Source organism: Pocillopora verrucosa, chromosome 3 (assembly GCF_036669915.1).
Source record: "Pocillopora verrucosa isolate sample1 chromosome 3, ASM3666991v2, whole genome shotgun sequence".
Classification (NCBI taxonomy): domain Eukaryota; kingdom Metazoa; phylum Cnidaria; class Anthozoa; order Scleractinia; family Pocilloporidae; genus Pocillopora; species Pocillopora verrucosa.
The window spans coordinates 30,413,674-30,425,949 of NC_089314.1; the positions used below are offsets into that span (position 1 = coordinate 30,413,674).

Here is a 12,276-nt window from a genome sequence, read left to right on the forward strand (position 1 = left end):
AAAAGCCAGTGAGCTTAAGATGACACACCTACCATTTTGTCTGCCCTTTTTTTCGATTGCGTTCACTGACGGATCGATTGTCAGTACACTGGATACACAGTAACTGGCAAAATTTAAATTAAATTAAATAATGAAATGGTTATCATAGACTTCACCTGTTGTTAAATGTTAAGTGGTTTGCCTCTTAGGTACGATTTTGGAGAACGGCCTTGATTGTTCCTGATAATGATAACGATGTATTCGTGGTGGTGGTGGATTCATATAGCGATAATGATGCATCTGTACAACGCATTCTCCATACACATACGAACATGCTCTAATGCAATTCAGCGCTTTTTTTCCCATAACCGCGAAAAATTCGACGCCATGTCAGGACGACCACAACAAATTTAAAGCTTTGTTGCCTAGCCTCTCTAGCTGGTGGTCTATGAGAGAGGGAACGCGATTTCCTCGTCTCCAATGCCCCTTTGTCCGTGCCGCTTGTTTTACGCCTTCTTTGCCTTCGTTCTTAGTGCCCTCTGGAATCCTCATTTCTTCTGTTCACTTAGTCAGGAAAATGGGTGACTCTGGTAGAATTCTTGGCCCAGGAGCCACTCGTTTCCACATGATCATGACCAGAAGAAGACAAATACTCTTGAAGCGAGAATTACAGGAACTGCGCTTAATTTCTCAGTTGAATCTTCATGCGCAGTCAGGTTTTTTTTTAGTGTGAAAATATTTGAATATTCCTTTGCTTCGAGAGTTGCTCGTAAAGGAAAAAGAAGAGGAGTGGCTCTAAATAAGTATAATTTACTCTGAGGATCATTTTATGAAAAAAAGTTGAAATAGGTAAATGAAGTGAGTCGTTTGTGTTTGTACAGCTGCCGAATTACAAATGTGTACGATATTCTTTTCGTCACTTGTAGTGTGGTGAGATTGTTTATTACATGAGAAATAAAGTTGACGTTTGTAGATCAGCGTGGAAATTATCTGTTTTTCCTTTTTGAGAACAGGAAATACAGGTCCCAATTTATTCCACCGCCATCAATAAGTTTGTTTCTTTCTTCAGGTGTTCTTTTGAATCTTTTAGACTCGCAGCTGCTGTGTTTTGCGACTCCACAAAGGTTCACTGTTGAAATTTATTTCTTCTCGGGTGCATTGCGGGAAATCCCGAAGAGACTCGAGCCAGTTGGCCTGTGTCACACCTTATACGTCATAATCTCCTATTTATTAATCTCCATGGCGACAATTGGGCTTATTCTCCCTCGTCCCCTTCTTTCTTAGCCAACATCTATTGTTGACAATGGCGATATGGAGTCTGATTCATTCGGCGAGGAAAAGTTAATTTTTGTGGACGATTGCGAGCGTTAATCTTTTAATTTTTTGTGAGTCTAAATGGAAATAATTCAAAACCTTGTTGCACGTATTATAATCTTACAAGCCTCCTGTTTTGCAGTGAAGTTTGTGTTCACAGAGGAACGATCGTTTGAACACACATTTCCTATTCCTTTGTACAGATTTCTTAGGATGATTCCTGTTCACGGAGCGGACGGTACGGCAACTTCGTCGAGGGCTTCGTCGACTGTGACGATGAACCAGAAGGAAAGAATAAATGGCTGGTCTTGCCCATGGCATCCTCTTCAATTCGTCGCGTGGTTTTTCATTTTCTTTTTCTCAGTTTGTTATTTTGGTGTCTTCGTGTTTTACCTCCCTGAAGAATGGAAGGCAGCTGGATTCATTGTATCCTTTGGTGATGTTGACTTCTAGAGCTTTCCTTCAATGTTATGCGTAAAATCAGGAAGATGTGGTCTTTTTTACTCATATAGATCTATGTATGCACAACGCTAAAAGGTGAAATCTACAAATTATACGACTCAAGCGCGAGAATGAAGTGTTTATCACGTAATTTTATGTCTAATGACTGTCTGTTAATGACTTGAGTTTTTATAGCAAAGAGTGATGAGAGTTCGTGTACACGTTTAACTTTTATCTTTTTTCTACTTTCCCTGAACATATCTAACCCTAAATTTTAAATAGTAGTCGGGCTGATATCAAGCTTACAGAAACAGTTAATGCCGAGGAGGAAATGAATTTCCAAACTTATGATTTTGTGGATAGTCATAATTAAAATTTCTCCGTTGTTCTTCAGTTTCAGCTACAATGATAATTCCTTTACTAAGTGGTAAACTATGTTGGCAAAGTTTACTTCGAAATTTTGTAATTTCCTCGCGTTTAACGCAAATGGGAACAAACTTGAATTTTTGGAGAAATTTATTTTACGACTTCATTAACTTGTAATTGTGAAAATAGTTTTTTTTTTTTACACTGCAGCGAATTTTAAGTTTTTGGTTATTGCATGGACACATTTTTACTTCTGACAGCCCCTAAAGCTCTAATAATGTTGAAGAAGTAGGAGATAGGAAATGTTCTTCATCATAATAATGACTTCTGCATGCAAGAACAATATATGTTAAGTGTCATAATGTCTTAATTATTCCTTCGCTTCCGCTATGGAAACAATTGTCTTGAATATATCACTTACGAGTAAAGCTGAAGAAAGTAGTTTTTTGTTAAAGTTACCTAAGTTGAAAATCAGAGTACTTGTCTTTTAGAGTTCTGATTCAGAGGAGTTTTAACCCTTTCATTTCCAGGATTCTTTTTTCATCGATACATTTACAAGTAGGAAGGTCATGGTAAGAAAGGAAACATCATATTGGGGATAAAGTTTTTTGTAACACCAAATTCTCAGAAGTAAATTTATTAAAGACATATGGCAGTGAGTGGAGAGAAATATTTAGGTTTGGGTTGTGAAAAATTTAGAACAGAGCTCGATAGAGTAGTCTTCATATATGTCTGCTTCAGAAGAGTTTTTCAAAAGGTAATAACATGATTTGCTGTGCAATTTGGTGTTAACAAGCACAAGTAAATTGTTTGAAGACAACAAAATTGCACAAGCCCATATGGTAAGTGCAAACTGTAATCTTTGAAAAATTTAAAAGAGCTTATTACTCCAAATTGCAAGACAAATCATGTCACCACTCATTAATAATTTACATGACAATCATCACAGGAAGGCAAGACAGACAAACTTCAAAAGGCATGCGCATACTATTTGTAATTTGCATTTGTGTTAGAACTTTACACTTGGGTTACATGAGAATGCACTTGTTTTCAGCTAATCAGAAGCATGGAATTTTTTCATGTATCTTATAATGCTGAGAACATATTTAGTTTTGTTGTTTTTTTAAGAAGCTGCAATATACATGATACATATGTTTGTACTTGTCTGACAATGCAGTCACACACATTTTATGACAAACTATGTTTGACCTACATGTTACCAAACTGTGATGCTCCACTGTGATTGGTTAACTCTATTATTAAGGCATTTTTCCTTAACCAATGTGTTCAGATTCCAGGTGGTTTTGGTGTTGTTCACATCATTTTTCATTTGATGGCACTGACCTTAGACCCAGCTGATCCAAACATCAGAGGTGATACACAAAAGGGCAAAGCAATCTTCGATAGGAGCCAGCATGCACATGTTATTGAAAACTGCCACTGTTATATCTGCCAAGCTGATGTGTAAGCTTTTCTATTGATATTACTTTTTATAAATTTGTTTCTTTAAGATAATGAGAAAACTATAGAATTATGAAAAGAGCCAGTTAGATTTTTGCAGACTTTTGACATTTGTAGAAACATCTATTCAGGAACTTCTCAGACTCTGCTGGGAAGTTGCTAAGTTTTGGAGGGATTTGTAGAAAACTTATGGATAGTTCTACTGAATGGCAGAAAGGGTCAAGTTTGTGCTTAAAGCTAGTGGACATTAAGAGAAGCGAAGGTGGCTAGAGGTGGATATGGCGATGTAAAGATTGACCGCTAACCATTGACACAGAGATGAAAAGTTGTTTTGCTATATACTAAAACAGTGAGATACTATGGCACAAAAAGATAATTTGACTCATTTATTCTGTGGTTTTTAATGTTTTTGGGCACAACTCCTGTGCAAGTTGCTTGGAGGTGAATGACAATAAGGATATTTAGAGTTTGAGGAGTCACTCTGTGCATGCCTTCAATGCTATCCACTGTTTTAGTGTAAAATATAAAATAAACATCTTTCAAAGTTTTGGACGGAGGTCTATACCATAATCTGAACATGTTTGTTGCTAAGCTAAATATTGTTTTGTTGAATATACATGAGATTGTGAAAATGATAAATGATTTTAATAACTACTGGTATGTAAAAAGGGGTTAGGCCAGGCCTTATAATACTGGACAAGTGAATTTTGTGGTTGGATGATAAGAATCTAGGAAGGTTTGTTAAAAATCATCTCATTGCAATCATTACTTTGGAAGATTTGTACAAGACAATGTTGGTGTTCATGCAAATTGCAATGAATAACATAAGTAATGAGTGAAATGTTTCCGATTTCAACAGTGGACCCAAAAGCAAACATTGCTCTGTGTGCAACAAATGTGTATCTGATTTTGACCATCATTGCAAATGGCTGAATAACTGTGTAGGAGGACAGAATTATAGGTATGCTAATTCAACTCTTGTCTTGCATGTAAGTTCATTCAACAGCTTGCCTTTTATCCAGAATAGTAAGCCTTATGTTTGTAATTGTTATGATATGATGTTTTTCAATATTGTTTGTGACAAGATGTTTTCATTGTTAGTAAAAATTAATGCTTTGAATTGTTCTTTAATCCACAGATTGTTTATTGGCTGTGTTTCTAGTGCCTTTGTTCTGGCATTAACAGTATTCACGATTACTTTTTACGTCTTTGTAATGTACTTTGTGGACAAAGAAGGCATTAAGTCATTAACAGGTACATTTAAACAATTTCGTTGTTTTTATCTGTAACTTATCTATAACTACGGTGTTGTACAATGTTTGTGAGGAAATAATTACCAAAATTATCCCACTACCATTAAAGTGTGTGCTGTGAACAAGTTACTTTCATATTCACTCCTATGGTAATCCCACAATGTGTTTGTTACTAGGAAGGAGTATCTTGTAATTAAGGGTACAACTATGATAATCTTAAAGGGGGTAAGTTTCTAAAGAAACTGTGGTGCTGCATTGGTGGGAGGTTATAACAGGGTAATTTAGTATTATCAACTGAGTTGATAACGTAAATTGGCCACCGTAAAGAGTTTAAAAGCTGATGTTTTGATTGTTAGCCCCTTGTCAGAGCAGTTGACGAAGTGCTAATGCTGGAAACATCAGCTTTTTTAATCTTTATAGTGGCCAACTTATGTTATTAGCTGGCCTGATAATATTACATTACCCTATGACAATCTTAACTGTAGTGGCGACAACAATAAGTTATAGGTTAGAGGGTAAGTTTTTAAAGAAAATGTGGTACTGTATTGGTGGAAGAGTGTAATAGGATAATTTAGTATTATTGAGTCTAGTTTGGTCTGATTGTCCAGTTAAGTGTAGTCCAGAGAACAACTGTGGTAGTAGTGACCCAATGCCTTTTTATTGCCCTACATTGGCAGTAGTAGTGACTGATGTTTTGACAACCTGAGCAGAGGTGATCATTATAGTCAAGTGACTAGTTGTTGTTAGTCGAATGTACTATGTCCAGTTTGTGTAAACTTATTGGTCATTTAGCCATTATGTTATGGGCTGTAAAACTCAAGTGGTGTAAGTCATTCCTGATTGGCCAGTTGCAAAACATCAGTTGCTACCACCCTCCAACAGTCCTTCTCAGGACTACACTCACCCAGATGATCAGACCACACAATCATATGTTACCCCCAGGTTGAAACCATTGACTGTAACACTAAGTTACTAAACCTTTAGTTTTGCTCACCCCCTCCCCTGGGAATTTAATCTTGGGTGTTTTTTTTTTTTTTTCACTGCTTGGTGCTGATGAAAGTATTGTTTAAGTGACTTAAAGCAACCACTGTGTTTGTCTTTCAGGAGGACAGTTCAAAGTATTTGTTGAAGTCTCTTCTGATGAAGTATTTGTTGCATTCCTTGGTGTTATATTGGGTCTACTGTTGCTTACCATAGCTCTTCTTGGACACCTGCTAGGATTTCATATTTATTTAAGTAAGGAAGCAATTAATAACTGATACAACAACCTGTGATTACATAGCATCCCACTGGTTCAAAACAGAAATTAACAAGGTTCGAAATACATGCAAGGTTATTCCATTAAGGGAACATGCATTCTATCAAGCCCTACTACTGGTTAGGTGTTTTATGCAATGGGGAAAATTCAGGAAATTAAGATGTGAGCCAGAAAAACCAGAAAAGAGTACAACAAGTAAAGGCTTACTGTTAAATTTTTGGCTTGGAATAACTGACTTTCATTTGTTGTTTGAACTGTTCGGTTTGTCTTTCCTTTTTTCTTCAAGTTCCTGATTTTTTTTTAAGTTTGCAGTGAGACTGTTAAAACAGTGATTGTAAAAGTTTGTTGTTTCAGAATATTGACAGATGGATGTTATATAGAGCATTGACAGGACATTCATCAGCATTGTTACAAACCTATTAATACAGCATACAACGCTATGAAGCAAAAAAGATAAAGATGTGTTGTTGATTTGCTTTGAACATGACATATGATTGCAACTTGATCAAACCCATATATTGTTGATAATAACTTCCATGCTCAACTATATTGTTGAATGTCAAGTTAAAATTGACATTTGATATTATTAAGGGAAGTTTACGGCATGGTCATCAAGTTATGTAAATATTCTCCACACTTAAATGCGAACCAGATCTGGAGTCCATTGACATTTCTTTAAAGTTCTCCTTCATCTAATGCCTAGTGATTGCCCTGTCAGCTTATGTGCATTTTTGGGGTATGTTTCATTTCACAGACTTCTCTAGTAATGACGAAGTTATGTATTGGTTTTGAACCATTTGCTTTGTGCTCTTAAACAGTGTGTCATAGAATATCCACATACGAGTTCATTATTAATTCAAGAGATAGCCAAGCTGGTGTCACTGATGTTGAAGCAGGCGCAAAGTCACCATCAAATAGAAAATTATTTAAGGTATTTTAACACTGCTTTGTCTCATATTTGCTAACTTTCCAGTTATGCAAGCCATATCTGGCAGTTTCTAATAGGTCTTGGTAATTAAGAGCTGAGAGTTTTACCTGTACTTATAGCATTATTCTGTTAGATTCAAGTTGAGTTATCTTCTTGTACAAGTCAGTTATAAGTCAACATATTATGTGGGAGCATTTTGGGAATATCAAAAAAACTGTGTTGATCATTTGAAAAAAGAAATAAAACATGGCTGCTAAGGGTGGGAAGAACTACTTCATGACTTGAATTAACACACCTAATTGACCTCTCCCTCTTTTTCCAACCTTTTATCTGTACAGCGGTTTTTTTTTTCATTGGTTTTTTTTCTCATTTACTCAAAACATTCACATGTAGCAGTAAATGAAGTGTCCAGCCTTCCCAAGTGTCATGGTTGTTGAGGTGAAATCATTGGGTATTCTTCTTTCCTTTCTGGTTGTGAGATTGTTCAGTTGATTTTCTTGTATTTTTAATTCACAGAATAAAGTGAAACCTGAAGAAGACAGGAGGGAGAATGCAGAACCTCCAAGGTGAGTCTCATCAAGTTAACCCTTTACACCCTAACATCAGTATGCAAACTCTCCATACTATGCTCTATATATTTCCTAAGGGGCTGACAAGGAGAATTTGTTTAACAATCAAGAGCTTTAGTTTTTGATCATTTCCTTTATTCTTGTATCCTAAATGTGTGATTCAGGGATGATATTGTAAGGAGAAATTAGATACTAATCACTCTTAGGGGTTAAAGGGTTAATGCAAACAGCAATTTCATTTTGCAATTTCCCTAAGAATGCTTTCAGATGTTAGGGACCTTTGACAGTTTAGATTCTATAGCAAAGTTGACTTAAAGTATTGGAGTAAAGAGGTTTCAACAGATGTATATCATAGGCCTAGATCTTTTTGACACTGTAACTGTGTACTGGAATTCTCCTACAACAGAATGATATTTTTTTTGTCTTCTTTAATATTTTAAGGATTGAAATAAGTGATCATGGCAGGTCCGAGGTATCAGAGGATTCTCTCCCTGTTGAGACAACTGTCAAGTTCATAAGTGAAGTCAGTTCTAAGGTGTGTATCCGATTTGTTTGCCGGAAAGTGAGTAGATGTGCTCGGTATGCCTAGTAGACCCTATTCCAACCTAGAGAATGAGATCAAACATCTCTGTTTTAGCGAGAATTAGTCTAAATAGCACAAAATTATTTGGTCCAAGCACAAAAGAATACCGATTTCGCGATCTGTCATGAGGGGTTTTTGGATGCCAAAAGAAATTCAGAGACTTCGTTCAGTTCACTTTTTTGCTATGTCATTGTTTAATGAGAAGTTCATTCCTTTTTAGCCAGTCAGAACTGAATAAGTTCCCATTTACACTATCGGTTCAACTTAGCCAGTTGTGAGGTGTATTGAATATTTTTTTCAACTCTGGTCGTTGCCTCCACTGTAACCATTATCGTAACCATTATTAGTACACAAGTGCATCGTGCTTTACGCGCACGCTGATTGGTTAGTTCGGAAGTGAGTGGCTAGTTCTATTTACCTCTGTGCAGCTGATGAGATAAAATCGCGCGTCAGGAGTTTAATTTCTTACCTCTATTTGGTATATTAACAGAAAGTCTCTGGTACCGACATTAAAACTACCCTCTCTTATCAGTTTATTCTTACTTTTACTGTTTTAATCACTTCAGGCCGCTGCTAAACATCACAGATCCAGTGTTGACCATAAACAATCACAAGACCAGGAATTAGTGTCTAAACAACCCTCAGTAATCAAAGATTATTCGCCACTGGGCATGACGGAGCCTTCAGGTTCAGAGGAATCCTTGAAGGAAATCACATCCACTACCCCACGGGTTGCAATTCATCAGCCGGCAATCGCAAACATGGCCTCTAAGCTAGAGCAACCTGCGGAAATTGTTGTCGACCAATACGGTACTGACACAGCATCAGCCCGACCGGGGCCTAGTGGGATGACTTTAGCCGATGATGATGAAGGCGAGGAACTGGTACCAAGTCCCAGGAAGAGGAAAAAACGGAAAGTTCGTGAAGGAGTGAATTCACAGACAAGTAATAATGAGGAATGTGAACTTGTTGGGGTTGTCACGAAAGATATTAAACCGGAAGATGTAGCGAAAGGACAAGACACTGTAGATGCTCCAATTCCGAAGAAGAAGAAAAAGAAAAAGACGAAAAGCGCTTCACCAGAAAGCTTACCTCCTGTTGTAAATCGCCGGCCACTTCCACAGTTACAATTGGAAGACTGACTCGGACGAATTTCATTAGGAAATTTTGAATTAAAGCACTCCAGTGACACGAATATTTTAAATCAATCGTTATCGTTAATTGTAAATAGCAACTTAGTACATTACAGGCGAAATTTTACAAATGAAATGAAATTTCATTCGAAAATTTCACTATACAACCCAAAAGTATTTATGATGTAAAATGAATTTTCTGTCCGTAAATTAATTTCGTAAATTAAAAGCATTTTTCTCGTAGAGACTAGATAACTCTTATATTCTTAGCCAAGTTTTACATCAATTCTTAAACGATAAGCTAGAAAGTAGTTGTAGGATTCTACTAAAGTTTTAGAATGCAGTGGTTGATGATGCTGTGAAATTCTTTAGAGCCCAAACTAATCTTGATACCAACATAATGGTCAACAATATTACTACTCTTTTGTAGCCCACTATTAATTTTTTCACTATTTAAGATATTGATATAGTGTTTCTACAAATAATGTCGTGTTATTTATAAGGGACGTTTTCTACTGAACTTTCTAGATAAGCTTTCTGCACACACTCTTAGTTCGTTTTCGGAACACAGATTATTATTTATTGCCTCGGCATCACAACCGTTATTTAACGTAATAAGCTCAGCTTTCCTGTTTTGAAAAATAGTTGTTGAGACTTAATTGTTTTAAAACTTAAAATATTGGTTAAACAAAAGTAAAGTTTTTTTACAAAGAATTTTTAAGTTCTCTCTTGTAACGTTTCATGTCAAAACCGTAGGGTGTGATCATTGGCGCCCACTTGTCGTCTGGGGAGACTTGAAAGAGCACTCTTTATGTGAGAAGTGTTATTGAGTATTACTTTTATAGTTTGTTCTCTTTGATAGCCAAAGAATATCGCTCTCTCAGGCTCTTGTCGTCGGCCAAAGTCTGACTGTTAAACAAAGGGTGAAAACTAAGGTGGTTGTTAAATTTGTCACGAACTTGCGGACAAGGTTCTCCCGTTAGGCTCGAGTCCCGACTGGCCTTGCCGACTAGACGACTACGAATTCGTCTGAGAGCCACCTGAGGTGGTGACGGAGTCGTCATGATACTCTCATATCGTGATTTTCCGACTTTCAACCATTATTGATCGAGTTGCGATAAAACACGGAAATAAATTAATTGAGAGGTAAACCGATGGAACAAATTTAATCGCTAAGGACTATTAACTGTTGTGCCTGACGTTGCCAAAAGGAGTATATATAAATAAAGAACTGCATTTTTAACAGCGGATCAAACGGGGCCGGTCCAGAAATATTCTCTACGGCTTGTAAACCAAGCACAAGGGTTCCGATATTCAAACATGGTGACAGCTATGTCAAGTCGTCGCAATCTATGACCGTTTTAAAGACAAAAAAAAATCTAAGATTGTGGAGAGAACCACAATAAATTGATATTCTTTGTAGCCAAGTTACAACACATGAAAAAATAATGGGTTTGCAGAAGAAGGCTTTGAAAAATTACTTATTTCTCAATATCAGAATGAACAATTTCCTTCCATTTCTAACCTTCATACCATGTTCACGAGGCCAAGCTTCAAACCGTTATCTGGGTTAGTGTAATAGTGACATTTCCGGAAACAGTAGAGGCCGTCACGTACTGGATAAATTTGATCCTATTTGCCAAAGTGGTTTACTTTTGATGAGTGTTACTAAAAAACTTTGCACAGTAGTAAGTCTTTGATATTCCCGTCAACAATAGGTGATTACGTAATGAAGCAAAAGCGTGAGTAACACAAAAGCGAAAGTCAGACATCTGGTTTAGACTCTAAAAACTTGAATTAGGACTACGGTTTTCATTGTTCGTGGAAGAACTGGTCTTAAAAACCCTTCCCCTTACCCAGTAGCCTACAAACAGGCCCTCATCAGTATCAGCGCCTCGGCACGAGTGTTTTCTTTAATCTCGGGAACTGCAAGAGGCCTTGAATGACACTAGCCTGACTAGCCGGCAGGAGGTCTGCAAGTGGTCTAGCACTAGCTCTATAATAATTGTTAGTGCCAGACCCCCGACAAACTTCTCCCCAACTCGTCTCAAATCTTCCCGCGGGCGGAGTAAAGCGCGTTCTGCAGCGCTAATGATAATGAGGATTTTCTCGAAGGCAACTTTCTGCAAAAGACTCGAGAAAACGGCGGAAGACGAAAGCCTACGAAAAGAGCGACCCCGAAGATCTGTCATAGCTTTAATCAAAGACAGTGATACTCAGATAGCCTCTTGTGACTAGAAGGAGTTTTTATACATAACTTACTCGGCATGTGTTGATTTTATGGAGTCTGGGTGGTGAACGTACACGTAAAGATCAGGAAACTGAATATATCAGCATCGGAGCAAGTCTTATCCCCTTAACTTAAGATGGAAACTTCATGTATTCAAGACATGTGGGAATTTTTGGGAAGTATCATATCAACCACATATTCTCGCCGACTTGTTGTTTCAACTTTCTTTCGCTTACTTTGTTTTCTCTTCCTTTGAAAATTTGCGCGGGAAATCGGCGCGCCGGCGGCCAAAATTAATCCCTCGCACATGCCCTAAAAGTTAACCGCTGTGTTGACAGCATTATATCTTAGCAAGTCTGTCTAAATTGTGGGCTCAGTCAGGTTTTGAATCCGCAGATTGGAGGATCAAAGAAACGCTGCGGTCAAACGTCTACGCATATGCAAATGTATTCCTATGAAATTTTGCGTGGGGAATTGGCATTCGGCCGACCTAAATCGATCCCTTTGCTTATGCCCAACGTTTGACCGCTGTGTTTTCCAAATTAAAGGTAGTCTCCCTTAAGTAATTTTTTAAGATTTAACGTGTCTGTCTCCCGAAAACATTGTTACTTAGGTTTGCTGCAATTCCTAGCCAGAGAACAAGCGCATGCTGTGTGGAATGTCTACGTACTAAAGCATGATTTGTAGCACAGGACGGGGTAAGCGGACGCTGGGTTACCTTGATAAGAAGCGCTAAAAGGAGATTTCAGTCCCTTATATCA

At 37.4% G+C, this 12,276-nt stretch overlaps 1 protein-coding gene across 1 annotated transcript; it reads left to right on the plus strand.

Moving 5' to 3' along the window:
• Window positions 1-1,251: 1,251 nt before the first annotated feature.
• Window positions 1,252-10,080, plus strand: LOC131799297 (palmitoyltransferase ZDHHC11). Its single transcript, XM_059117012.2, has 10 exons — window positions 1,252-1,364; window positions 1,497-1,719; window positions 3,392-3,564; window positions 4,421-4,522; window positions 4,700-4,815; window positions 5,919-6,050; window positions 6,891-7,003; window positions 7,517-7,566; window positions 8,011-8,104; window positions 8,719-10,080. The coding sequence occupies exons 2-10, from the start codon at window positions 1,507-1,509 to the stop codon at window positions 9,292-9,294; spliced, it is 1,569 nt and encodes a 522-aa protein (XP_058972995.2). The 5' UTR covers window positions 1,252-1,364; window positions 1,497-1,506; the 3' UTR covers window positions 9,295-10,080.
• Window positions 10,081-12,276: the final 2,196 nt, after the last annotated feature.